Source organism: Lotus japonicus, chromosome 5 (genome assembly GCF_012489685.1).
Source record: "Lotus japonicus ecotype B-129 chromosome 5, LjGifu_v1.2".
NCBI classification, from domain to species: domain Eukaryota; kingdom Viridiplantae; phylum Streptophyta; class Magnoliopsida; order Fabales; family Fabaceae; genus Lotus; species Lotus japonicus.
In genome coordinates this window covers 64,820,705-64,847,058 of record NC_080045.1, presented here as the reverse complement: position 1 = coordinate 64,847,058, position 26,354 = coordinate 64,820,705, and the positions used below count along the sequence as shown (strand labels likewise).

Sequence of the window (26,354 nt, the reverse complement as noted above, 5' to 3'; positions counted from 1 at the left end):
GGATCACCCTCTCCACGAGCTCTGCCTCCACGAGCTCCGCCTCCACGGGGTCTGCCTCCACGAGCTCTGCCTCCACGAGCTCTGCCTCCCGCAGCTGCGGCTCCTCGAATAGCAGAAAAGGCAACTCCCTGGGTACCAACGAAGGAACTCCGTCGAAAGAGATCGAGCGCCCTCTCCGTGAGGATCCGGGGCTGTGTCCCTAGAGCAAGAGCACCTGGAACCTCGTGTCGATCCGCTGGATCCTCACTAGTAGAAGCATGTCGTGACCTCTTCCTTCCGCCCTTCATTCTCGCTATCTGTGCAAAACAAACAAATTTAACAATACTTGTCATAATAAGTAAAGCATTTTCACATATGAGCATATCATTTGAGACATTTTTTAACTTAATCAGGAAATTTCCAATCAATCGTTTAGCAACTAACCATAGGAAAAGGAAAATATAGAGAATTAGTTGTTAGTTTGCATGTGAATGTGATTAAATTAAATTTCTAGCTGTGTTAAGGTCAAGCAACCATCATCACAAGCAAACAAAAACAATAAACAACTTTCCTAATTACAACACATGAAGCATATGATTTGAGCGCTTAATCTTTTCCAATAAACAATAAACAACTTTCCTAATCACAACACATCAAATCTATCTTGATCTTTTCCAATTCTCAACAAATCAGCAAAGTAATCCTGGAAGCTAAATACATGCCATGGTTAAATATTGGAAATAAATTTTGGAAGTCTGCACTGTCATACTGTCATATCGGAAAATCATTTTCCATTACCATATCGGAAAATCATTTTCCATTATCATATCGGAAATTGATTTTCCGATATTACAATAAACTCAGAAACAGACCCAAATGCACCCCACTCGTGCCCGTACTCGTTTCATGGAATTTCAGGCAACAAAACACAACAAAACCTACCTCTAATCATCAATCAACTACCCTAGTGTTCAACCATTGACCTAATTCAAACTTCAAATGTGAAAATCATTGAAATCAAAACTTACCTTTTGAATGTAATGGAATGGGTCTTTGTGGGAGCTTTGATGATGATTAGAACCGACCTTTGAGATGATTGAAGTGGTGGAACCGAGCTTTGAGAGAGGATGCGATTGAGGGAGGGAAATTTGGGTTTTGAAATAATGGGTTTCAAAACCCAAACTGTCGTGTTTATATGTTTTAAACACGATCGGTAAATGATTACCCGTTATAGAGTCGGGTAATCATTTACCGTTTTTAATCAACTGGTTTTCTGGTAATTTCGCCCCCCAAGGTGGGGCGGGGGGCCTAATGGGTGGGGTGTTAAACCCAAATCCCCTCCTCACATACTCATAAACAGAAAGAAACCTTCAACCAATAAACAACACACATATTCTTCTTCTCCTAATTGTTATTCCGATTCCCAATTTGTGTGACCTAGATTTTCTCCTCTCTCCCTCTCTCTCTCTCTCTCTCTCTCTCTCTCATCATCATCATCATCTTCCATCGCGTATCAAATTAGGGTTCCTTCTTCCTTCTTCTTCCAATTTCCATGGACTTTGAGGATGATGTGCACGATGCCAACGACGTGGAGTCCTTCGACGACGATTTCTACAGTGGCGACGCGGAGGAAGCTCCCTTGGACTACTACAGCGACTACGACGACGACGCCGATGATTACTTCAACGACCTTCTCCATCCCATCCCATAGACGATACCACCGCCGCCGTTTCTCCCTTCGAACCCCTCTCGATGCCCCTCCTGTGCCCCGTCGATCTCCGATCCCGCAGGTCCCTCCGCAAGAAATTATCCTCCTCTTCCTTCAACAGAACCCAGGCGTGCATCTCCTTTTCTCTCAACCTTTCTTTTTTGGTTTGTCATGATCTTTTATGCGACCCGATTGAACGTTTTGATTTCTTATTTCTATTTCTTTTGGGTTCTTCTAGATTCAGAATACATTGCTTGATTTGGTAACTTGATTTTGCACTTTGGCTTCAGGAGTATCACTCCTTATGTTATCAAATAATTGGTAAACATCCTGTCACCGGAGCTCCGTTGAAGCAGCAGGATCTCATTCCTCTCAATTTCCACAAGAATTCAGAAGGTACTTTGCCAACAATCACTATGTGTTTTGCTGGAATTATTTTTAATCTTTGGATTGAGATTTTACTTCATCACAATATCTTTGAATTATTTTGCTGTAATGTGTTTTACAATTTTTTCTTTCTCTGTTTTTATTTGGATTGTGTATTGGCTTAGTTTATAATAACATGGGCATTTGGAAGAGCTTACAGCTTAGTATTAGTTTTTGGCAAGTTCATTTTCTTATCTATTTCAGATTCTAATTCTCTCCTCAGTCAACATAAAATGTGTTTTAGTGTTTGTATTATAGATAGTTAGAAAGATTTGAATAAGCATGTGATCTATTTCTATGACTGTAGTTGCTGTAACAGGAATCCATAAGATTGTTTATCATTACTAATTTCTTTTTTTTTTGCTAGTATTTTGTCAGTGTTGGATTGATTGATTGCTTTAAAGAAGTCAATTTCTGAGACTGAGCATGCAAGGGAGTCAATGAACAAATTATCAATTACCCATTTGTATTTTTGTTCAATTTCAGTGTTTTCTTTTTTCTGATTCAGTGAACAAATTAAGAAACCCATAAATCAAAATCAAATTTTGCAATTCAATCTAATGTGCATTTTTTCTGTGTGGTTTTTTAGCAGTGATTTTGAAATGTTCGATTCGTTTTATTGCCTCTTTGAATGGGTGATAGCAGTAGAGGACCAAGGCAGAAACCGGGAGAATATGTGCTTTACACTATGAAGGTTTCTTTGTGGTTTCTCTTCCCGTAGTTTTTCATCCAATATCTGTTCTCATGCCACTACAGTATCCATTTTCATATCAAACAAGCAGTAGGTGGGTTCTGATATCTATATTCTCTTACCTGTTATTATATTTCATGAGTTAAGTACCTAATTGCATCTCCTATACTCATTATTCTTTAGTAGAACTATATTATATTTGAAATGATATCACTGCTTCAATATTTTCAGCAATCAGATTGACATAACTTGCATTGATTACCTGTTTATAGTCTAACAACAGTTTTATAATACTTCATCACACTGCATGTTTTATCTTTTCACTTTCCAAATTGTTTTCTACTGTTGAAGATAAAAGTCATGCTTACTTAACTAAAGATTTCTATCTACTTGATTTTCAGGGGTTTTAATGTTTGGTTCAAGTTTGCTTTAGGTGTGGCTTCTGGAAAATTTTCCTTTAAAGGTATAAAAATTCCTTTTACTAGAATCCCCCCCTCTTGGTTTCAAATGCTTATTGTCTGATTTTCATTTCATGGGCTTCAAAAAAATAGGCTGCTTTTTCAATTTAGCTCCTTACCTCTATTGCCTTTCAAATAAGGTGCTTTTTAAATTTGCTTCATTATTTTTTTCGCAATATATGGCTATAATTGTTAACACAGGTAGTATCATGCTGACAATGCTATCTTTTATACATGTCTTAATCACATTCAATTCGAATTGGACAGAGAGTGTTTGTGCTACAGGAAAGGGAAGTATCTGTATCAGTTTTAGAGGATGACTTTAGATGACAGGCTGATTTGCTAGCTTCCAAAGACAAGGTGGGTATTATGTGATTCTTTTGTCTTTAAAGAAGTAAACATGTTGAAATGAAACTTTTATTTGTTTCAATTGGTGTCTGCTTCTTTGTTTGAACCTCCAGTGTTAAAAGGTCTCAAAATAAAAAGAGAATCTTGGTCCCTTGCTAATGTGTAAGTAGGTGGGTTTAAAAGTTGATATGCAAAATGATTTTTATAGGAATTACTTTAGAATTTAACATCATGTAGCATTAAAGTTTTATACTATACATGTAAGAGTGGTTCTATAATATATTAGTATGTTGTTTACTATTCACATATTTGGTTATAATTTAGATAATCTAGACAGATAATACTTTCATGCGATTTTTTTTTCAATTCAACATAACATTCTTCCTTCCCTTATTTTTTCCGTTTTACCCTTCTGTTTCATACTGTTGTCCAAATTATTTGTCCAACTATTGGTATGTTTGTTGGTCAAACGATGGGTTCTATTAATTTTATTGGGCAGGCTTTTGACCTTTATATATATATATTTTAAGGGTGAACCAAACTCACGGACACCACGACAACCTCCTTCCTTAAATCCTATGATGGTCAGTTTTAAATCTGGCCCTGGTTGTTTTATTTGATAGTGTCATTTGTGTGTCTTATGTTTCAGGGAAATTAGAAAGGAAGATAGCTTCAGAATCTGTCAGCAAGTCTGGGATACACATAGCAGATGTCTCAACCTCCAAAGTCCGGCATGCTAATTCTTTTGGTGATATATTTGGAAATCACTATCCTTCGTCTTATGGTCATCTTTGTCTTGCATAACAAACCATGAAGAGAGGAAAAATTATAAGCTTTTGTCTATTCATTTCTATTCTACAATTTTTTTGTGATTAGAGCTAATATTCCTTTTTCTGATGTCCTTTTCTCCTTTTCAAAAGAGAAAGGGTTATCTATTATCTATTGGGAATTCTTTCTTATGTTGCTTCCCTTGCTGAAAGAGTCTTGGGACTTTCATGGCTAATTTTGGAAAGACTAGTATTTGAAATATTAGATTCAGAAGAGTTATTAAATTGCAGGTGTTATCACTCAGTGTTATATCTTGGTTTTTTTTTCTTTTTATAATGAAAAGTTAGGATCATTTAAATTCAGTCATTTCTGTTAGAACCAATGTAATCAGTATAGTCCATTCATGAATATCTTTTAATGAAATTAGCCTCGCGTGGTCTTTGCTGCATGTTTTCATCTCTATTGTTAGTAATCTTTTCAATTATATATCTCACTGTTAGTTATCTACCTCATTATTCTATGTCTAAATGAATATCGTTACGCCTGAGCATTAACTTGGTTTTGACATAGTTTTTTTTTTTTGAACATGTTTTGATATAGCTTTAATTTGACTGTAAACCAAGTACCAAAAGTTGTATCTCATTACAACTAAGTTGTATTCATAGTTATCAGTTCTTGCTAAGTTTTTCTGAGTCAGATCTCCCTAGCTTGCATATTCATCTGCAAATAATCAGAAATTATCTTTAACTTTGGATACTTTGTCATGTTTGAATTATAGGATTTCAAGCTCACAATGAGGTACAAACATAAAAATATTTCCCTGTAAAATTTAATAGAAAAATCTGTGATGATAAAATTTCTCTACTTTTCATTTTAATGCTATTATAAAGTTAATTTTTGGAGTTAGTTTATGTATAAAGTATGAAAAACTGTGAATAAATTTACGTCGTACGGGGATTTGAAAATATAATATATAAACACATATTTTTATAATATAATATATATATTAATACTTTACAATATAATATCAGGTTAAATGTGCTTTACCTAACAATATAGTTCACTTCCCAATTTTTTTTTTATCAATTTACAATGGAAAAACCTTTCGCGGGATGAACATTTTTAATGAAAATACTTTAATATTAAAACTAATTGAAAACTTCATTTTTTATATAATTTAAATGCATTTTTCATAATTTCTATAATTTTAGTATGTATTGATACATGTTTACAAATATAAGAGGAGTACCCTCAGTGTAACAAACGGGTAAGCAAAAATCTTTTATACTCCACACATGAAATGTCTCAAACGAAATAGCAAACTATATCTTGCAAAGCACGGGTAAAAATATTTGTTTCTTTGATGCAAATATAACTCTTTTTAATGTTTCATATTGGGAAATTTTTCAATTGTTTGTTTTGTTTATAAGTAATGATTTTTCTTATACAGTCAATACAATAAAAAACCTCGCCGTGCAGCGCACGGGTAAAAAACGGGTTGTGTGATATTCGTTGTGGTTTTATTTTGGAGAATACTCATCTTTTTTTTAGTCTCTTAATTCTAGCTGCTAAAAATTGGCAAATATTGATTTTAAGATATTGACAATAAGAGGCAAATTCACATAATTATGACCCTACCATGTCCCTTTTTATATCGATTTTGTTTTGAATCGTTATATTGGTCTATGCCTATATAATAAGAGTAAAATCTACTGTGCACGGGTAAGAACATTCTACATAAAATCTCTTTCATGTTAAAGCTAATATAAAAATTCATTTTCAAATAATTTTTTTGCTGCATTTGAAAATTTTCAAATAATTTAAGTGCACTATTAATAATTTAAAATATATTTAGGATCAATTATATATATCTATGTATTTTGGTTTCACTTTGTAAGTCCCGAACTTAATAGATTGAAATATATGTATCTACATGTTTAAGACAAAAACATTTATATCCCATGCACATAATTTTTTTTGTCCGTATCTACATCTTTATTATGACTGTTCTTTCATTTTTAGTATCTTAAATTATTTATAATCAAAATATCTATTGATTTGTCAAATATAATAGTAAACTTCGCCGTGCAGCGCACGGGCAAAAACACTAATTTATTTTAAAACTAATTGACATCCATATAAAATATTCATAATTTTGAATAGAAAATATTCATATAAAAATAGTTGTAAATAAATATTCAATGAAGTAGATCGAAAATTGGTGACGATTAGTCATGGGTTATGGGGTTTGATACAACAACAATAGCAAAAATCTTACTCCACCAAGTACAATCGGCTCTATGAATCACACGACATTATTGAGCATGATTAAAAACCAAATTTAGGGGATCTAATAATGGATGAAAATGTTGATTGGGTTTTGGATGATAAATGAATTGCTAGAAAAAATTAGGATTCTAAATTTTGAGTAGATTAAAATGCTTATATTCTAATCATTGTGACATGTTGCACAACATTATTGCTCTGCTTGGGGTTTAAGACCCACTTTACTTGTAAGTGGTTCTTTTTTGGAGTTTCACCCAAAAAAAAAACCACACATTTTCTATGGCTTTTCATTAATCAATAAGAGGGCAATACAGGTAACACGAGACAACCTGAGAAAATAGACAAAGCTGGCATCATTTCCTTGAAAAAAACAACATACATACATACATATTTTTCATTGCAATATATACAAATAAGTCATCCATCTTTGATATCTACCCATGTAATTTTCTCTACATAATTATAAATTTCTATCTACACTGGAGAATTTGTACTGAATCTGAGAAATTCCAACCAGTAAGCAGAAACAGTAAATGCATAACTTGCTGCAGCCAAGACTTGCTGAGGAGTTGGCATGCAATTGCTCTCATGAGGCATGACACTTGTTGCACATTGAATTTCAGTGTCTTCTGACCAATTTTATCCTCATTCCTCAGAAAAATCAAGTATCTCAAGGAAGTTTTCTCCATCTAATCATACATTAGAAGACAAATTGCAGCATCCCAAACCAAGAGCTTTTTCCCACTTCATTTACTTCAAGTGGCTACAGTATCTTTAAAGTAGATGTATGACATGAGGCTGATGCTGCAAAGCGCCTTGCTCAATTTCATTGTCAGATAAACTGACCAGGGCATTAGGAAGCTCCTAATGGTTACAAATGGCCAAGCGAAAAACACGTAAGACTTCAACATAAGTACTGTGATTCATGTGATACAGTGAACAATGAGAAAGTGAAAAAGGTTAACCTATGGTAGCGAAACTTACTCGATGTTGTCTCCGGTGTCGCTGAATTAGAGTCACTGCTCTGACCATGAAGTATATAGGAAGAACAACTCCAGCAGTCCGAAAAAATACCAGCTATAAAACTCCATTACATTGAATAAATCTTGGTAAGTAAGGAGTATGATCAAAGTGTTCTTACTAAAATTATGTTGTGCAAAACATACCATAAAAAGTGGGAAAGAATACTCCTTGTTTCCAGTAATTACAAGGGGAAGTGCATGTCGTAAAATCAGTAGAACCATAAACTGCACATGAGAGCAATGAAGGTTGAGAAAATTCATAGCCAGAAGGGGTAAACGCATAGTATATGCATAAGAGAATGAGAGAGCTTACGATGACAGCAACTGAACGGCAGCATAGCAAACTTCCTGAAGTAGAAGGTGAATCCTGATCATAGTTAGAATTGAGAAGGTTCGGGTCGGTTGGCACCATGCTAACCAAATGAGCACTATTTAAGTCTCTTCTTGAAATCTCCCAATTTCCCCTGACATGAACAGCATGGAAGCATATTAGAAAATGGAAAAGAAAAAGCATGGTACGCAGATTAACTTTGGGGGGGGGGGATAAGAAAATTGCATGGAAGTTACCTGAAACTCATTGGAATACGTCCAAACTGAAAAAGTGGAGGAGGAGCTGTATAACCAGGCTTGAATGGCTGAAATTTACAATATAAGGAAAAATCACCAATTATAATAATCAGGTGCAAAAGGATATGACAAATATAATGACTCCACAAACCAAAAAAACCAGATAACATCATTTCCTCAAATCAATTATCCATGGGACAAGTATGTAGAAAGGAAGTGCAAATCAGGAAGAGGAACAATTTTTAAGTTACCTGGTGGCATATCTCACAGGTGGTGTCACCCTTCTCATTACACCATCGCTGTATACATCTACGGTGGGCGTACTGCAAAAGTCAATTAAAGTGAACAGAGTTTAAGCTATCAACTTTCAGCAAATAAAATGAAAATTTGCGCAAGATATCCTGCAAATACTTCTAATATTGGACCAAACATCAATTGACTTGGGAAAATTTGGCAGCTAATCTATGTGCAACTTCTAAAAAATGAAGAGACAAATACAACCTAAAACTCTTTTATTTTTGCTACCAGAGAACAACTATCAAGAGGCTAAAACACAATTTTATTCAGCAACAAAAGTACAATACTAACCAAATACAGTGTTGCCAACTATGATGCACGGGTACTCCAAAAATCGCATTGTACCCGTACCGGGTACGTACCCGGTACGGGTACGCCATGGGTACGCCGTGGGTACGTACCTGGTACGTACCCAAGTCCACCCAAAAAAAAAAACTGGGGTACGTTTTTGGGTACGCCACGGGTACGTTTGGGTACGCCCGTGGGTACTCAGGATACTTTTTTAAAAATTTTTTTTTTTTTTCAAAACTACTTCGTTTTTTGTCACTGATGATGGAAAAGGGAATGATGACATCATTACTTTTTGATTTTGTACTGTTGGTTGTTGAACAATCTATCATTTAATTGTTTTGTTGTGTTGAACAATCGTATTGTCTCTTTTGCACTATTTTAATTTGTGTTACTGTCTATGTTGAACAATCTTATGTTATGTCTCTTCAATGTTACTCAATCTTATGTTATGTTTCTTCAATCTTAAGATTATCTATGACGGTATGTGTTTGAAGATATATGTTAAGGTATTACATATTATTTTGATGATTTTCATTAGGTTGTGATGGTTTTTATGTTGGTCTTTCATATAAGTATTGACCATTAGGAGATTTAATATTTTTAATTAATAATATTGTGGTAGAAAATATTTTATTTCTATATATATATATATTTATTAAATAAATAAATATATATATATATATAACTGGCGTACCCGTACCCTGGTTTTTCAAAAAATGCCGTACCCCGTACCCATACCCGTACCCGGTACCGTACCCGTATCCATGCAACATAGGTTGCCAATCTCGGATAGCAGAGCATAATGGCCGACCCCAGAAATGGCATAGCAGTATAACATATAGCAGGAGCTATACTGATTTTTTCACAGTTCATATAATTTACACCATATACATATATAAATACTAAAGAATACTCAAAATTCATGATGGTCATTATTAACAATTGAAATTCTTAGGTACCTTAAACAAATCATACAACCAAATACCGAAGAAAGTCAAGATAACCCAGAATACCAAGCCTCAAAGGCTTAAACTAAACTGTCTAAAATCAGACCAAGACCATCTAAGAGTTGGCTCAGACAAAGAAAGGAAGAAAGCCGTGATGAGTGAGTTTTCTCAAAACCAGTCCCTTTTCACTTCAGTATGTTTCCCAAGTCAAAAGCCTACAATACCCCCAAAACTCCCTAACATTAACTTTCCAAAGGGATTTTTGGCTTTTCTTAGTCCCACCAAAGAGCAGCAAGATAGCGTTTCGACATCCCCTATTTCCACCGCTTTAGCAGCTTCGACGGCTACTACACTAAACTGGGACGCTAGAAAGTAACTAGGAGCGGCTAGCGCTACTGAGAACCCTGCCAAATACAAGGAAAGCAGGGGGATCATTTACAACTTCTTGCATTATTTATGATGATTAAGCAGGGCGCACCATCAAAAGCATGCAGACAAGGGCTCCATGTTTCACAATCCATCTTATATGAGACCACCACATGATACATTGCAACTGCACAGACCTTCCCTGATGCAATGCATGCTGGAAACAAATCTAAGCTGATATTTCCCAAATTCCTACCTTGCTGAATAAGGTCTCTACACTCTACCTAACGACGTCATGTCAGATTAATAGCAACACAAGCTTCTACAATGCTAAATCACACATATCCTCAACACACTGCGAAATGAGAATGCATCCAGTGCATCGCACCTTGGAAGTTCCTAACCCCTATGCTGTCAAAGATCAAAGAAAAGGTCTTGTGGCACACCTTGCAAGGTATACTCTTATCAAAGATCTATGTTTCCTAGTATTTCACCAGATTCCTTGGTTGTCTTAGGTGGAAGGGAATTTTTCTTTTTAAATGTAACTTGGTAACGGAGGTGTTAAAATAATAATTATCATCATCTCTCTAAGTGCAACCATATAGATGGATAAGAAACAGACTAAGTGCTTCTTATGATTAAAACTAATCAACCATCTGACAGAAAATATGTCAGTGGAGATTTGAAATTCTTCAAGAAAGTTTATTTCCATCAACAAATTTTGTTTTCCTTCATATTTTAAAACACAGATTTCATGAATTTCTGTTACAACTTACAAATTCAACAATACACAACAAAAAGCTTAAACACTTTCACCTATCATCAATACATATAATTATGAATATGCTAGTAAAGAACTAACCTTCAAACTACCACAACAAGAGCAGGGTGCCTCCATATTGGAATCCTCGTCATCGTCATGACATATCCTGCACTCCACCATTTTCCCTGGATATTTGATATCACCTGGACCCATCTTTATCAAAGAGATATCAACTTTCGTGTCATTCACCACCGAGCAAGCGGCCTGCATTGATCGCTTTCGGCTTTCGAGTGCAGCTTCTAATGTGGATTCAGTAAGCAATCGATCAACGAGCAAATCAAAGTGATCCCCCATCTTCGCCGCGCGCCTTTAATATTTATACCAAAACTCACTGTACTACCAAAGAGGATTCCTTCTATATTCCGTGTGTGTGTAAACCTCTAGGTAAAGTAAAACTCCTTGATGAATCAGAATTCCTGGAAATGAAAGCCACATGCAAGGAAAGAAACAAAAAGAACATGTCAGCAAACATCATGAAAAAAGCATATTTAGAAAGTATCAATTTTCTTTGAATGCCCATAAAATTGGCGAATTTTATCTTCATGCAGAAATTCCTAGTTCCCATCACAAAAGCTGGACCGCACATAATGCTTGTACAGAAACCATGATGGGGGGTTGTCAATTTCATAAACAGAAACCACAAAAAATGAAAAAAAAAGTTGATGAAACCTCAGAAACTGACAAATTGAACTGAATGAACGACAGCAATTAATCTGAATATGAATTTAGAGTGAGAAAAAGAGAAAGTTGAAAAAAGGGTAAGTTGAAAAAAGTACCCAGAAAAGGTTAAGGGGAAAAGGGGGAAGATGAAACCGACCCAGATGAGAAAAAGGGAACAAGAGAACAAAAAGCGAAAAGCTTTAGTACTTGGAGATAGAATAAGAATGAATGAGATGAAAAGCGAAAGGAAGCATGAGAAAAAAGAAGGGTAGAAAGGAAGGAGGAATCTTAGAAGAAGGGTATAGCATATTGTTGAAGCGTCGAAGAAAGGTTTGATTGATTCACCTTTTTGATTCCTCCTGAGAATTGATTGATGGGAATGAAGCAAGAGATTGAGTGTCGTTGGTTCATGGAGATACATACACACATACATACAATGAGAGATGCGACAGACATTGATTCATTCATTGGAGTGTTTCTGGTTTGCTTTTATAGATGATGATGATTGAAAGAGAAGAGAATGAACCTGAATGCACGATGCACCTGTTGTGGGAGAATGGGACCGCCACGATTAAACGCTCCCTATTTCACCGTTAACTTGTATTCACCATATTCACCACCACTCACTCTCTTATTTCATCATTTCTTTGTTTTCTAATACAGTAACTACCAATGAGAATGGTGATGGTGAATTTTTTATCTTATTTTTTTGAACACAGAAATGTAAAACAGAAACAAAACAACTAGCAGCAATTTAAGGCGTGAAAAAATAATTAAGAGGGTCATTTTTTTTTTAAATCACACATTAAATTCTACTAGATTGTTTCAAAAAAAAAAAACATCCTAGATTTATAATAAATGTCATTTATTGTTACAAAAATATTATGTCATGTTTGAGTAGAGTTAACTTAATGATCCTTTAAGGTAACAAACAAACAAGATCCTCGTAAAAGTAAGGTCGGGAAGGGATTGTCATCATATTTGAATATGATAACACATGTTAATGACAAAATACTTTTTTTTTTTTTGATAAATTCATTAGTGTAATTTTTCGATAATAGATCATCTCAAATGACATTTTTTTGCACATACAAAATTGTGTGGTGGCTTCATTCACCAACATTGTGCCGCAAGATTAGCATGCTTCTGTTACCATAGGTTGCTTAATGCTTACTGATGTTCTTGCATATTGTTCACTAACACCGTCGAAAATTAAACACACAACATTTCAATAGAAAATATTCCGTTCTTACAAACTGAAACAACATGTGTCAACGTTCATCTTCAAATGACAATGCAACTTGAGAGTTATTTTAGCCATCAATTTTTTTTATTTCCTGTTAATTTATTTTAAATTGACGAGATATATATCTCTCAAATGTTCTTCCCATAACTTGAGAGGATTCATTCTCTTACTTCCCTGTTTCTTTTCCCCCTCCAAGTAACTCTATTTAATCTTCCAACTTTCCTTAAATTTGTATGTTTTTAATTACAATTAAAATTAATGAGGGTTGAATGACGAAGAGAAAATGTTAAAGTCTTAAGACTGACTATGGACCAAATATATAAGGCAATTATGTGAAATTTACCTGAAATTTAATGCATTCTTTCCTTTCCTTTTCCTGGTAAATGTTTCCTTTCACTTTCAGCATAAACAACATCTATTTTGAACACCAAAAAGTCAAAAACAGAAAATCGTGTTTCTCAAACCATAGGACTTTGGTGAAGTAAAAGCTTTGTCCACAGAAGAACTGGTAATAGAAGGCACGTGATGCCATTTGATCAAAACGTCACTCTATTGTATTCGGTACAAAAATGCATATATAGGATCTAAAACAAGATATAATAGGACTACTTATGTTTATATTTGTATTTAAGAAAAAGATATTTGAACTCATACTTGCTTGCACAACACCTTAAGTGGATTTAATTACAACCCATATTCAGACTTATATATTTGCCTTAAATTGAATATTTCTCTCAATATTGTTTATTTTTTACATCGAATGTAAATTCATTTTTACCACTTGATCAAATTTGAAAGTTTAATATTAATGGAATTAATTTTTGCACAATCCATTTTTAATATTTACCCACCCTAATTTATTTTTACAAAAACACCATTAAAATTAATACACACCTTCTCACGGTTTCACGCACCTTCACCACTTCTTTCCTCCATTTCCTCCATTTATAATATTATGGAACTTCAAAAAAAACAATATTGAGGGACAGAAGGTGATCCCTCAATATTGTTTTCACGCACTTGATCATGATCTATTGTGCTCCAAGATCCCTCACTGCCAATCTTGTGTGAGTTTTTTGTCTTATTCCTCTTGTTCTTAGGTTGGAGGATTTGACCACTCAGGAGCACGACGCACATTGATTTTCGACCTCTTTGGAGCCTGATGGTGTGTTCAAAAGAGTGCAATTTATTGATGTTTTTCATTAAAGGGTATATTAGGAATACGTTGTTTTAAACAAGTATGAATGTGTAAAAAGAAATTGTAGGGTGTGTCAAAAACAATTCCAAAAATTAATTTTAAATGGTAAAAAAACTAGAAAATTAAACAAATTTTGAACTACTATTGTATTATAGGAAAAAAAAATGAGAATAACTTCACATATATACATGTGAAAGGTCACGTTTTAAGACCGGAAAGTATGTACAAAAATAATAGTAATGACTAGACCCACTCTATTAGTGAGTGTGAGTGGTGCTTTAAATTTAAAAATTAAAAAGTACCACTTTGATACTTCCTAAATTTATACTATATGTTTCACCAAATTAGAAGAATTACATATAAAAAGTATTAAGACCATTGCATGCAATCCCAAAGTACACACCTAAACAAAAGCAGCCTGATCGTGGAATCAATTAATCAAATGTCACTTTAGAATCATTGACTCTTAAATTCAAGAACGCATTAGGTTAACCCACAACAATTATGAAATTAGGTTGAAGGAAATCAAAGAGTATATGGACTTTCTCATGCATAATGTCAACATAACCTATTTAATATACATCTCTGCACCTTATTTCTATGTATTTTAAATATCGTGGATCTTCTTGCTCCATTATATATAATCATGGAGAACCACGTACATAACTTATGAGCACAAGTAATCATATTTGAATTAATGTGCAGGTGAACTGCCGAACTAATTTTATGAGTTCAACTGCATGGAATGGAAGATTATCACATAAAAAATGGTGCATGGCGTAACGACTCTGATTTTTGTCTTAATTCGAAACTTTTTTTGTCAACACATTAAAAGGCCAGAAGAACTATACCTGAAAAACTGATAGTGTAGTTAATAATCCAACTTGATCCTATAAGTTTTAGATTAGGTAATAGGGGAGTTTCACCTTTTGGACCACTACGACCAAAATTGAGGTTATGGGCCTGATGTTTGGGCCTTGGAGTTGGATCCTCGTTGAAGTAACTGCCCTACTCCATTAGACTATTACGCGATCGACATTTAATTTTTAGGGAGACTCATTCAACCTCAAAATATATGACCAAGTTGGTTACATGAGGCGTGTCTAACTTCTGTCATTAGAAGGACCCACAAACCAATTGACATGCCAGCGCTGGAACGAGGCACAAGCCAAACTTTTAATGTTTCTGAAAGACAGTTCACTTCATTACGAATTTATTTGAAAAGAGATAATTGCATTTTGAATATGTGAAGTGTGTTACCTCTATAATAAGGAGCTTAGGGCAAGATTAAAGGGATGACGATTCTCTTATTTAGGATAGAAAATTGGGAAATGCTACTTGTTACGACATATCCTTCGTTGAAAAGAAACGAATGCAATTGACTGGTAGAGATATCATCTAATTAGGCCCACCACACAATGTATTTTGTCAAACAGCCAATGAGTTAACAACAACTCATCATTCGTTGGTTTCGTCACAATATTCTTTCGTAACCCATAACACTGCTCTAGAAAATGTAGTATTCATTTATACAAGGGGAAGAGCTCATCTTCAGTCTCCTTCACTCTGGTATTTTATTGGGGAAGGGGTGTTTCTGTCTTTCTTGCACGAAACGGCTATAACAAACTTCGTGGTGTGCATCCAATAGAACAACGCCACGTTGAGGTTACATTTTCCCGCCCAATCTTGAAGGTTCATCAATGGCGTCTTCACGCGCGTTCTTCCTCCTCCACGCTCTCCCTCTCTTCTCGCTCTTCTTCTCTCTGTCAACCGCTCTCCCCCGCGACGCCATTCTCGACGCCGCCGATGTCCTCACCGACACAGGTTTCGTCTCCATGGGCCTCACGCTCGAAATCGTCGCCGAAACTCTACTGGAGCACTCTCCTTCCGCCACCGTCTTCGCCCCCTCAGACTCCGCCTTCAAGAAATCCGGCCAGCCTTCCCTCGACCTCCTCCGCTACCACTTCGCCCCGCTCCCCCTCCCGCCGCGAAGCCTCCGCATCCTCCCCGCCGGATCTAACATCCCGACGATGCTCGCCGGTCAGTCACTCACAGCCACCACCTCTCCCTCCGACCTCATCGCCTCCTTCAACAACGTCAAGATCACATCGATGCCGATCTACGACGACGGCTTCCTCCTCGTTTACGGAATCGAGAGGTTCTTTGATCCAACGTTTCAGTACACCGGTCCCAATCCGAAACCTAATCCCAATTCCACTTGTGCGTTGAAGAATAGCACTGCAGGTTCCTCCGATTCCTTCGATCAAGCCGTCGAAACCCTAAGTTCCGGCGGATACTCCGCCATGGCTTCGTTTCTCGGAATGCAGCTCTCCGGCGTAGCAGAGCAGAGTGGAATAACCGTTTTTGCTCCGGCGGATGAGACGGTGCTGAGCCGCATCGGAGATTTCGGAGATTACCCTGCGTTCTACCGGCGCCACGTCGTGCCGTGCAAGCTTCTGTGGAACGACCTGGTGAACATCGGGGATGGGACAGAGCTGCCGACGTTCTTGGAGGGATTTTCCATCAACATCACCAGATCCAGTGGCATTTTGATTCTCAACGGCGTTCCGGTGTTCTTTCCAGATATGGTCTTCAATGACAAGATGGTTGTTCATGGCCTCGGTGATGTTCTTGCTGCGCTGGATAACACTCATAGGGTTGTTGACTCTCTCTATGACTCTGACTCTGACGTTGATGGTGAAGAGAATCTGTTTGTCCCTGATGAATTTTGAGGCACACCCATGGTGTTGATGATGATCAGAATTTGTTTGACTATGGCGAATTTTGAAGCTGAGATTTCTAGTGCTAGTGTCTCTTTCTGTAAATTTTCCAGCTACTGATGATGAATGTGTCTAAACTAGTGAATTCAGAGTGTTTGGTCTAGTAGACTGAGATTTCATTTTTTTTTCATATATGTGACATGAACTATTATTACTTTGATTGTTGAGAATTAGTCACTGAAATAATGCTGGAAGATGAAACTTTCAATGAATGCTTAGTAGATTTTCTGTTGCTTTGTGTGATAATATATAATCCTAGATTTGACATTATTAGCACAGGAACATGCTTAGTAGCTACTACCATTTAATGGTGAATGGGTTAATGGTTTCTACCATTCTGTGTAATCCAATGTCTAGTCTTGAATAAATAGGCCAAATTCTTAAGTTGTTTTGTGACTATAAAACACTACTATCAATTTCACAATATCAAGAGCATATTCATATCAAAAGTAGATTTGATCCCCTCTCTGTTTCACATCTCTTGTTTTGCTACACACGTGAAAGAAATTAAAGATCATAAAGTTTCTAACTATAGTGAAGACAGAACTCTCCTGTGGCTCAGGAAGAAGAATTTTGCTAGGTTGATTACAAGTTGTAGCTCTTAAATGTCTTTACACTTAGCATTTCTTTAAACACTCACTGTGCAGCTCTAGTTATTCCATAAATGCAGTTTCTACTTCCCATGAAAGTTCTGAACATGTCCGTGATGTTGGATAAGGTTCCTCAAAAGTGAATTTATGTATAAAACAAGATTATATCCATCGTTGATTTAGTTTAATTGCACCACAATCTTAACCTACAAAAATCCAAATGTGAATAACCCCCTACTTTCTCATTTATGGATAAGTTCATTTTAGAGGTGCTTTCTCTTGGTAAAAATATGAAAATGATTCCAAGTTACCATAGTAGAGCACGTCAAAGCAAGATAATGAATCTAAACTTCTAAAGCTTTTTATTTTCAGTGAACAAAAGGGATAGTACACTATATTTGGCTATTCTCCTCTAACTCAAGATGCAGCTTTGCTCCACCATTGATTCTTAACATAGTATTGGGTGCTGTAAAACAACAACAGTCTACTTCCTTATCAACTAGTTTTATAGTTTACAATCTATACTTCACTATCTGCATTTGGCAATGCTGTATTTGTACCGTTGGGGGTCTTCTTAAATATGTTCTTTATTTTTTCTGGCAAGGATAGCTTCACAAACACTTCTCCCCTTTGGGGGCGGTTTGCATAGAGTATCCAGAGAACAAGGCAGAGTAGAACACCAACTGAAATGAGACCCAGCCCTACATTAGTAATCTTAAGGTAATGGTTTAATGGAGGGCAGTGACTTGAAGTGATTCCTGTGAAAGCATCCCTGACAAAATTACAATTCTGAAGACTAAGCAAAAGTGGAGTATAATGCTCTAATGCATAGCTTGCGTTCACCGCAGCTACTAACTGTGCATATATCTCTGGCGTTACCCTGCCTACGGTTGTGCAAATACCAGATTCAGATACTTCACATTCATTGTTCTTCCAAACCTGAAAGTTTTAAACAATGGATTAAATGAGATTCTGTGTATCATAGTTAGAACTTAGAAATAGACACTGGAACATGTATAACACAGAAATTTAGAACGTTTCAAGAGCAAAGTTTAGAGATTCTTCTTTTACAGAAATACAATACTTGAAATCTATTTTGAAAAGCAGTGGAAGATACAACTTAATCAATCAACCACCCATTAAAAATTATATACATAAACAAACTTTCAGTATAATTTCTAACTTCTAGCACAACATAAACATGTAGTTCATTCCAAGAAAAGCAAATGCTTTGACATACAGATGTAGTTCACTGTAGTCTAATGTTCCAACATTTTAGTATTCAACCAAAATCCAAAGCTTAAAAAGAACTAACATTTCTCTGTCACAAACACATGAAGTAGCTGGGTTGGAGGAGAGTGTGAATAGAAGGGGAAAGAAAGCAACTAAAAGCTAGCATGTAGCAGAGCTCAATAAACAAGTGAAGAGATGGAAAAATACCATGGATGCATTGGCAGAGGAAACTGCTTGATCTGAGCATTGGTGCTCTTGAAGCTGGGAGTCAAAGGGATAGCATAAAGGCATCATTGCTGGCCCAGACTGATTGTAGTAACCCGGAGTACCTTGTGTTGCATTTATATTTGCAGTTTCATAGATGAACCGATTAACAACACCAGCAATATTGGTGACCACTTGTTTACTTTGGATAAGTGTTTGGTTTGTGGTTCTCTGATCGACACATGGAAGGACATCACTAAGGGAAGATTCTCTGTGTGGATTCTCTACCCACTCTCCCATAGCCATACATGTATCAGAAATTGCACTGTAATAAAAAAAATTGCTCATGTCAGGTTTGACTGTTTATGTATGCTTCTCAAAGCAGAAGATAGAAATTTCCATTAACCTACTATGTAAGGATAATAGGATTTCAATTCAATACTATCACGTCATATCAGTTTCCGTTAAGAATCAAGTTACAACTTTGAATTGAAGAAAGAAGGGGAGGGGGTGAAAATGCATAACATCTTTCCAAGGGGAAAAGAATGCCCAAAGGGAGCCAAGAAAGTGAATATAGTTCTCAGTAATAGTACTATGTTAAACTGAAGCCTGTTATATATGATGGCTTACTTATTAAGGATCATGAACACTCCACAAAGGATGAACGTGGTCGCAACAAGTAACCATCCAGTTATAACAAATCTGCAAAATATTTTAAAATCAGACAGTAGAACACAAAGGACCCTACATATAGACAAGCTTGATTAGCAAAGGTAACATCAATAGACCATAAGCAAGCACAACTTACATGAGGATTGCATGTTGATATCCGAGGACAGATAGAACTACAAAAAATGTCATTATAACCAAGAGCTCAAGAATTAAATATAAAATTAGTTCAACTTATTTAAGATGTTATCATCAACACATACCTAGTCCAGTTAGAGCTAGGAGAAGCATCACTGCCGCGACAATAAACAAAGCGAGACGCCTACAAAAATGCGAACAATATAGCATCATGAATGGATGGAATCTTAAATTATTAAGGAATGAAAAGTTCTTAATTTCATGATCACATACACATCTTTGAATACTCTTCGAAATTTAACAGCATTTTCATTTGTCTTCTCAGAAAGTGTATCTGCTGCACTATTCAGATCCACAGTCAACTTGTCGATATCATCCATGACATCCGATGGGAGAAGTATCTGGGTAACATGGATAGTTTTTGCAAGGGAGAGATACTGCGTGACGTTTCTTAGAATCTGCACTGAATAGTCTGACTGATTGACGAAATAATGGAGGGTATCCAAGGCTTCGCCATGGAATTTATCTTGCCCCACAAAAAGTAGGATACATCCAGTCCTGTGTGATTTGAGAAAATGAGAAATGTTATTAACCATAGAGCTCGAAGCTACAAAAATTCACTTGTACAATATGAAAATTGACTCTCAAAGCCCAAAGCAATATAATGATGTTATAACCAAACTATCATCGAAGTTGATATTTATTCATGGAAAATTATGATAAACATCCAAAACTTGTTTATCATTTTGAAAACAGGTTATTAAGGCTATGTTTGGATGTAAATGGGCATTAACATGCACTTAAGGGCAAAAGTGAACATTAACGTTGCATTCAACTGCTATCCAAGGTTTTTAGTATCAACAATGAAAAGGACGAAACAAGGGTGATCATGAGGAAACAAAGCATCTGGAGAAGAAGATATAGCAAGATGAATATTCAAATAAAGTAAAGAGTCTCACGTTGCCGCAAAGGTGAACACTATAAGCAGCATAAGACAAATCCTTTGAGAATGACTTGATTCTTTGTCCTTGATGTTAATTCCCCATCCACAGCATAGATGTATGGCAAGTGCCAGGCCAAATGAGACAAACCATAGGACAGCAAGAATGAAACCAGCTCCACCAGTGAATCCAACTGACTGCACATGAAATGGATGAGAGATTAGTCTTAGATATATGTGACATCTCCAGGTGTTAGCTATGCAAGAGTGACATTACTTCAATATGCAAAGAACATTAACAGGTTGTAAGTAGGCGTTACTAACACTAAGAATTCTCATTTCCTAGTGGCAATCCAATATACATATGAAAATAGGTAGACAAACAGTTAAAACGAGACAATTCTCCATTTCAATTAATCAATATGCCAGAGATCTAAATTCTAAGATGACCAATAACTAATGTAGGCAACATGCTGTAACTTCATTTCTGACAATGGAATTGACACTGAGAACCGAATAAATCACCCATCCATTGGGAAGAATGCTGATAAAAGAAGGAATTGCAGCACTTACAGCCCAATAATGCTGATTTGTAATATCCCAACCACCTCGATAATGTCGAAATCCTTGTAGAATATCAGGCCTTTTCGTCCTATTTGCAGCCAGAACAAGAGTATCCTCAGCATTAGGTCCAGGTGCTGGAGCCACTTGTGTGAGCTGATTTCGCCATGGTCCCAAATTCTCTTCTCCTAGAAAGTGGGAGAAGAAAAATCATGATAAATAACAAGTAACAACAATTTGATAGCAAAGCAGAATAACCAAAAACCACATAAGCATTTAGCAACAAAGACAAAAACAAACAAAAAAACATATTTCAGTAAATCCAACAAGATGAAAAGATCTACACAAAACCCATCACCACATTCATAAATCAAAGTGAATTAGAGAATCACAAACCTATGATAAACTTCACAGGATGCTCGATCGACCCAGTTGCTGGTAAAGCTGAAACAGAGCTCAGAGACAGTAACACGGGTAAAAAGAGCAAGAAAAACGAAAACCCATTGAAGGAAAGTGGCACCATTTTGAGGTTTCCCGGTGAGAAAACTCACTTCACTGGTCACACATCACCTCCATTTTGCGATTTCCTCAGTACAACCCAAGTGATATTGAAAGGTGAAACAACAACAACAACAAATTAACCTCCATAGGGGGGTATGTATATGATGAAGGTTACTACATGATTTGATGATGATGTAAATCTGAGTGATGAAGGAAGGGAAAGTAATGGGAACACAGAGAAGAGAAAGAAAGGGATCACATGGGGTGAGAGGTGGTGTACAGTGTAGTGCTGTGATAAGAGTACACCGACGTGTGTGAAACGAAAAAGGCGGGTGTGGTTTAATTAGCGCTAATTACGGTTTAGTTCCCATAATTTTATACTAATGTTTTTTTTCTCGAATGTATCATGTATGAGACTAATCTCTCAAGGCTTTGAGATCACTGTAAGTGAATATACTTCTCTTAAAAAATGTTTCTTCGTACGCATTGTCCAGGAATCGAACCCTAAACACCAACTATCTACCCGTTATCATCTTGTTGGTTATACTTATATTCTTTGCTCACTCATATTGCAACTCTGCAAATTGATTAACTTTTTCTAGATTTTCTTTACCAACTATGACTAAGCTCAATCTTTTGGTAATGGTGTTAGTAAGTTATTCATGCTGATTTGCTGTACAAACGTGGACTTACTCAATTTTCCTTTTTCAACTATAAAATAGTGCATGTAAAATTACAGCTTTGGATGTAGCCGAACACAGACAATATGACCCATAAATGTAGCTATCAGTGTTGTGACTTGCCCTACAACTAACTACTGGGGATGCAAATCAGGAAAAAACATTATTATCATGAAGGATTAGGTCCACTATACCATCATTCTGTTAGCCTTGGATTTGGTGATAATAGAAAAAGATTTGGTGAACAAATAAAGGGTGGGTCACTAATATTATGTCCATTTATTTAGTGCATGCTTTGTCAGAGGAATCGTTATGGCTCTGGCTTTGTCCCCAGGTGAGGGATTGGAATTTCTTCAACTTTTGATAGTAGGATATAGACTGAAGAGACTGAAGATGTATAATTTTTATTCTTAGAAGTGTCATGGTTGATTATAGTCAATAACTCAATATAAGACTCATTAATTGTATTTAAAATGTGTATGTCTTTTGGAGGACTTGAAAGAGAAGGAATGCTAATTTGTGGGTGCATGATTGGTTAGGCACGTGACCACTTTCAAGAGACATGTTGGGCTCACATGCCGTTTTTAATGGAAAAGTTTACATTTATGCTTCAAATTCATTCACTCCTAGAATGATAATTCTCAGAAATGCTAAATTGTCCCTCGGTTAATGCTACTCAAGTCGTCTCGTCTTCACTTTCCTGAGAGCCACACAGATTGCAACTTCGACAAAGCTCGGTGAGTTGTTATTTGTTTGAGTATGTAAGTTTGTACTTAAGTTGCTTATGTTATGCATTGCCATATCATTTGTTGGAATTTATTCTCACATGTTACAAGTGTTATTAAGAAAATCTTGAGTATCGAATGAATTATTAACCCTTGGAAAAAAAAAGTGAAATAAGAATGGAAGAGATTAGCAAATTTCCAGTGGTACTTATTCTCTCACAAAACTCAACTTTCTTTTATTTAAAATTTAAAAATATTTGAAAAAATGGAATACCCAACCAGTTATAAGACATATGTCAATGGTAGGCACTACAAGAGGGGGAGAGTGCAGGTTACAAGGACTCAAAATACGCTTGACCTTGCTGTTGCAATTGTGGATTGTGATGTAACTCCCTAGACAACACTTGATTGAGAGATGAATCATTAACAAATGAAAACAAACCCAAATTATAAAGACAGATTTAATTTTAAATAAAAAGGTAAAAGCCAATTTTAAGTTGCTCATAGAAAAACATAGAAAATAACTACAGAATTATGATAAGTAGTGGATATTACAATTACAATATCAAAGCATAAACTAAAGCATTACTCTTAATTACACTATTGTAGATGAAAAGCACATTCCCCCAAGGCAAGCCCACTTCACATTTCTTTCTAATAATAACAATCACTTGAATCATCCCCTGAAGAGGTTTCTGTGCTCTCAGTATTAGTGTATGCAGGACACTCAGAAGAAAAATTACAGTACCTACATTTCCACTGCTCTTCCTCATCAACATAACTAGCTTCTCTCTGTCCAAGCCAAAACTCAAGACAATTCTGGATCATATTCTGTATCCAACCACCATCATACAAAAACTTTTCTTCATACAGCAGTGACTGGTCCCTCTGAGACTCATATCTCAACACAAGTTCATCATGAGCAGGTAACATCATTTTACATGTATTCTGGTAACATGTCACCACATCACCAAGTGTCCTTGCTGAGATTCCAGATTCAGAACCTGCTTCTTGAAGATCCTTACAAAGAACACGTCGAGGATTTAACTCAAAATAATCAAACAACTCTTTAGAAGGGAAGTTATTATGAGCAACTAAATTGTCCCACAAGTACTTGTAACACATTAATTGAAGCCTGCCATTTCTTTTCTGTGGTTCTGAAGGAACTGTGTCTCTAAAACGAGTCTTTGTTTCAACTAGCACTGGTTTATGATGATACTTTTTTGCTTTAAGCATTCTAACTTCATCAATCTTTCCCACCATCCATATACCTTGTGCAGAAGCAAAGCTTACTATTGGAAGCTCGCGTGTTAGTCCTTCAAACAGCAATTGATTGACACCATTTATGAAATTAATAAGCTTCAGTGCCATATGATCCTCATGTGACTTCAAGTTAACATCTACTGGTATTTGAATCTCATGTTGAAGCTGAACATGCCTGTCTATACCAGCTTGCATAGCTTCACTGTTGATCTTTCCTCCTACAAATCCTAGAGCTTCACCATTATTCCACTCTTTAGAAAAGAGAGAAAGTTCCATTTGCTTTTCACACCATTCTGTCCTAGTAAGATCAGTGACGAACAAGCCCTTCTTGCTCCTGAACCGGTCCAGTAACGTGTCAGCTATTCTAGGCTTCTTCTTCTTCTTCTTCTTCTTCTTCTTCTCTGTCTTCCTGGTAGACACCAAATTGCCATAGTCCTCTATGTCCGGTTCAACACACGTGAACAACCTTCTCTTGGCTTGAGCCGAACTCGAACGATTTTCACATTTGGAGGAGAAGTGATTCTCGAAGAAGCTATTGGGAGTAGCTTCTATGAGAGGAGAAGTGATTCTATCAGGATTAAAAGTGAATCCAAACATACTATGAATGGATATGGCCTTTCGGTGGGACTTAGAGGCTGAATGTTTTGAGGAAGAAGCAGCAGGAGGAGTGACAGGAGAACAAGGTGCAGAAGATAAAAAAGCTTTATTGGAGACCATCTCTTCATCGCTTGAGATCTCAATTGGGATCTTGGAGGATGATCTTACCATGGTGAAAGACAGCAAGCTTATGAATTGTGTGTGGTTGGAGTGGAGTGAGTTAATTCTTAGCAATGAGGGACTTGATATATACAATTTAATAAAGTGATGAAACTATTAAAAGTGAGCTAGTAAGAACTTTTAAATGGTAAGAGCATCTCCAATGTAACTCACTAGCTAGGATTGCCACAAAACATTTAAGGCACTCATAAGGTCCTGATGTACATTTCGCTCCAGTGGTTGAGATCATATTTTACTTTTAATTGGACCAACAGTACCCAATATATTTATATTATTTGTTTCCACATAATGTTGAATTAAATTTAATTATAAATTCAATACAACTTTTTTTGAAACAAAAAATCAATTCAATACAACTTAATCATTATTTAAAAAATAAATGATATAATTAAAATTCAACTTAATCAAGTTTGAAGTATTTAGTGTAAAATTATAGTGAAAAATGACAGAAAAACGGTTTAATGGGCTGAACTGGCAAAAAAGACAAAAAAACGGGAGGATTTTTCAAAAAGAAAAAGGCCCAAACGGGCAGGAAATGAAAAGTCATGAAAAAGAAAATAGAAGTGAAAGTAAAAGCTTGCTTGGAATCTCAGTACAGGCACTGCTAGAGGTTTCCAAGAAGGCAAACAAAAAGAAAAGGCAAACAAAATAGAAAATGAGTTTCGTGATGGACACTTGGTGGATTGGTAGTTGTGGTGCTGATTTCTTTCGGAATTCGGATAAGAAAACAGTTCTTGTATCCAAAACTGCCATAAGGTAAAGCAAATGCTATCGCATTATTAGAATTACTACAAAAAAAAACATTTAAGTTTGCCCTTTGAACACTTCATGCATGTTTAAAAATCATTCTATAATTGATTTTGAAGTCAAAATCAATTTCTGAGCCTTTTTTTATTAGGAAAAGTGCAAACAACGTTTAAGTGGAAGCATCACCATAGTTTCGTGGAATTGAAAGTGCAAGAGGAAAATAATTACTATTTATACTAGAGCATATTGTATGACCCCCCTCTCATAACTAAGCTATCTCATAACTAAGCTCTATAATGTATTTGGATACCAGTTGAATTAAAATATACTCATCTTAATATATAAGAAGAGTTATGTTAACTTTTTTACCTCAAAGTATGTGCTATTACCCGTTTGCACTTGTGTTAAATGGTATCCAAAAATAGCCACCCCACAAATTTGAAGCACAAAACATCAGTTTCACGT

At 35.9% G+C, this 26,354-nt stretch overlaps 4 protein-coding genes and 1 long non-coding RNA gene across 11 annotated transcripts; 2 read left to right on the top strand and 3 right to left on the bottom strand.

Annotated features, from left to right (window-relative positions):
* The first annotated feature begins 1,356 nt into the window (after positions 1 to 1,356).
* On the top strand, positions 1,357 to 4,681 carry LOC130717822 (uncharacterized). Of its 4 annotated transcripts, none has more exons than XR_009012414.1 (6): positions 1,357 to 1,851; positions 1,978 to 2,083; positions 2,492 to 2,898; positions 3,206 to 3,267; positions 3,530 to 3,622; positions 4,260 to 4,681. It is a non-coding gene; the product is annotated as an uncharacterized LOC130717822 (long non-coding RNA). The 4 variants fall into 4 exon arrangements; XR_009012413.1 differs by having other exon boundaries at positions 2,481 to 2,898; XR_009012415.1 differs by having other exon boundaries at positions 1,358 to 1,851; positions 2,706 to 2,898.
* A 2,321-nt stretch (positions 4,682 to 7,002) lies between these two features.
* On the bottom strand, positions 7,003 to 12,311 carry LOC130721032 (uncharacterized). Of its 4 annotated transcripts, none has more exons than XM_057571757.1 (8): positions 12,164 to 12,311; positions 11,017 to 11,393; positions 8,505 to 8,576; positions 8,254 to 8,321; positions 8,000 to 8,150; positions 7,831 to 7,911; positions 7,649 to 7,741; positions 7,003 to 7,528 (listed from the first exon to the last, which is right to left on the bottom strand). In XM_057571757.1, exons 2-8 carry the CDS (start codon positions 11,269 to 11,271, stop codon positions 7,439 to 7,441), a joined length of 810 nt encoding a protein of 269 aa, XP_057427740.1. In that variant the 5' UTR covers positions 11,272 to 11,393; positions 12,164 to 12,311; the 3' UTR covers positions 7,003 to 7,438. The 4 variants fall into 4 exon arrangements, with proteins under 4 accessions (XP_057427740.1, XP_057427742.1, XP_057427739.1 ...); XM_057571759.1 differs by lacking the exon at positions 12,164 to 12,311 and adding an exon at positions 11,983 to 12,138 and having other exon boundaries at positions 7,649 to 7,749; XM_057571756.1 differs by lacking the exon at positions 12,164 to 12,311 and adding an exon at positions 11,983 to 12,138.
* Positions 12,312 to 15,470: 3,159 nt separating this feature from the next.
* Positions 15,471 to 17,015, top strand: LOC130718664 (putative fasciclin-like arabinogalactan protein 20). Its single transcript, XM_057569287.1, has one exon. It carries the CDS (start codon positions 15,782 to 15,784, stop codon positions 16,811 to 16,813), a length of 1,032 nt encoding a protein of 343 aa, XP_057425270.1. The 5' UTR covers positions 15,471 to 15,781; the 3' UTR covers positions 16,814 to 17,015.
* Positions 17,016 to 17,790: 775 nt separating this feature from the next.
* LOC130718640 (uncharacterized) lies at positions 17,791 to 22,089 on the bottom strand. The gene is made up of 9 exons (XM_057569258.1): positions 21,593 to 22,089; positions 21,209 to 21,384; positions 20,655 to 20,833; positions 19,969 to 20,253; positions 19,821 to 19,879; positions 19,697 to 19,733; positions 19,519 to 19,590; positions 18,892 to 19,213; positions 17,791 to 18,390 (listed from the first exon to the last, which is right to left on the bottom strand). Exons 1-9 carry the CDS (start codon positions 21,717 to 21,719, stop codon positions 17,971 to 17,973), a joined length of 1,677 nt encoding a protein of 558 aa, XP_057425241.1. The 5' UTR covers positions 21,720 to 22,089; the 3' UTR covers positions 17,791 to 17,970.
* A 1,473-nt stretch (positions 22,090 to 23,562) lies between these two features.
* LOC130717067 (exonuclease V, chloroplastic-like) lies at positions 23,563 to 25,405 on the bottom strand. The gene has a single exon (XM_057567173.1). The coding sequence runs from the start codon at positions 25,131 to 25,133 to the stop codon at positions 23,757 to 23,759; it is 1,377 nt and encodes a 458-aa protein (XP_057423156.1). The 5' UTR covers positions 25,134 to 25,405; the 3' UTR covers positions 23,563 to 23,756.
* Between the last annotated feature and the right edge of the window lie 949 nt (positions 25,406 to 26,354).

Excerpts from the sequence above, each read along its gene's own strand:
- LOC130721032 (XM_057571757.1), bottom strand. The coding sequence starts at position 11,271 with ATGGGGGATCACTTTGATTTGCTCGTTGATCGATTGCTTACTGAATCC. Across the intron at positions 8,151-8,253 it reads CGTATTCCAATGAGTTTCAG|GGGAAATTGGGAGATTTCAA; the intron begins GTAACTTCCATG and ends TGTTCATGTCAG. Across the intron at positions 7,912-7,999 it reads GCCGTTCAGTTGCTGTCATC|TTTATGGTTCTACTGATTTT; the intron begins GTAAGCTCTCTC and ends TCTCATGTGCAG.
- LOC130718664 (XM_057569287.1), top strand. The coding sequence starts at position 15,782 with ATGGCGTCTTCACGCGCGTTCTTCCTCCTCCACGCTCTCCCTCTCTTC.
- LOC130718640 (XM_057569258.1), bottom strand. The coding sequence starts at position 21,719 with ATGGTGCCACTTTCCTTCAATGGGTTTTCGTTTTTCTTGCTCTTTTTA. Across the intron at positions 21,385-21,592 it reads TCCTGTGAAGTTTATCATAG|GAGAAGAGAATTTGGGACCA; the intron begins GTTTGTGATTCT and ends CCCACTTTCTAG. Across the intron at positions 19,734-19,820 it reads CCTAGCTCTAACTGGACTAG|TTCTATCTGTCCTCGGATAT; the intron begins GTATGTGTTGAT and ends CATTTTTTGTAG.
- LOC130717067 (XM_057567173.1), bottom strand. The coding sequence starts at position 25,133 with ATGGTAAGATCATCCTCCAAGATCCCAATTGAGATCTCAAGCGATGAA.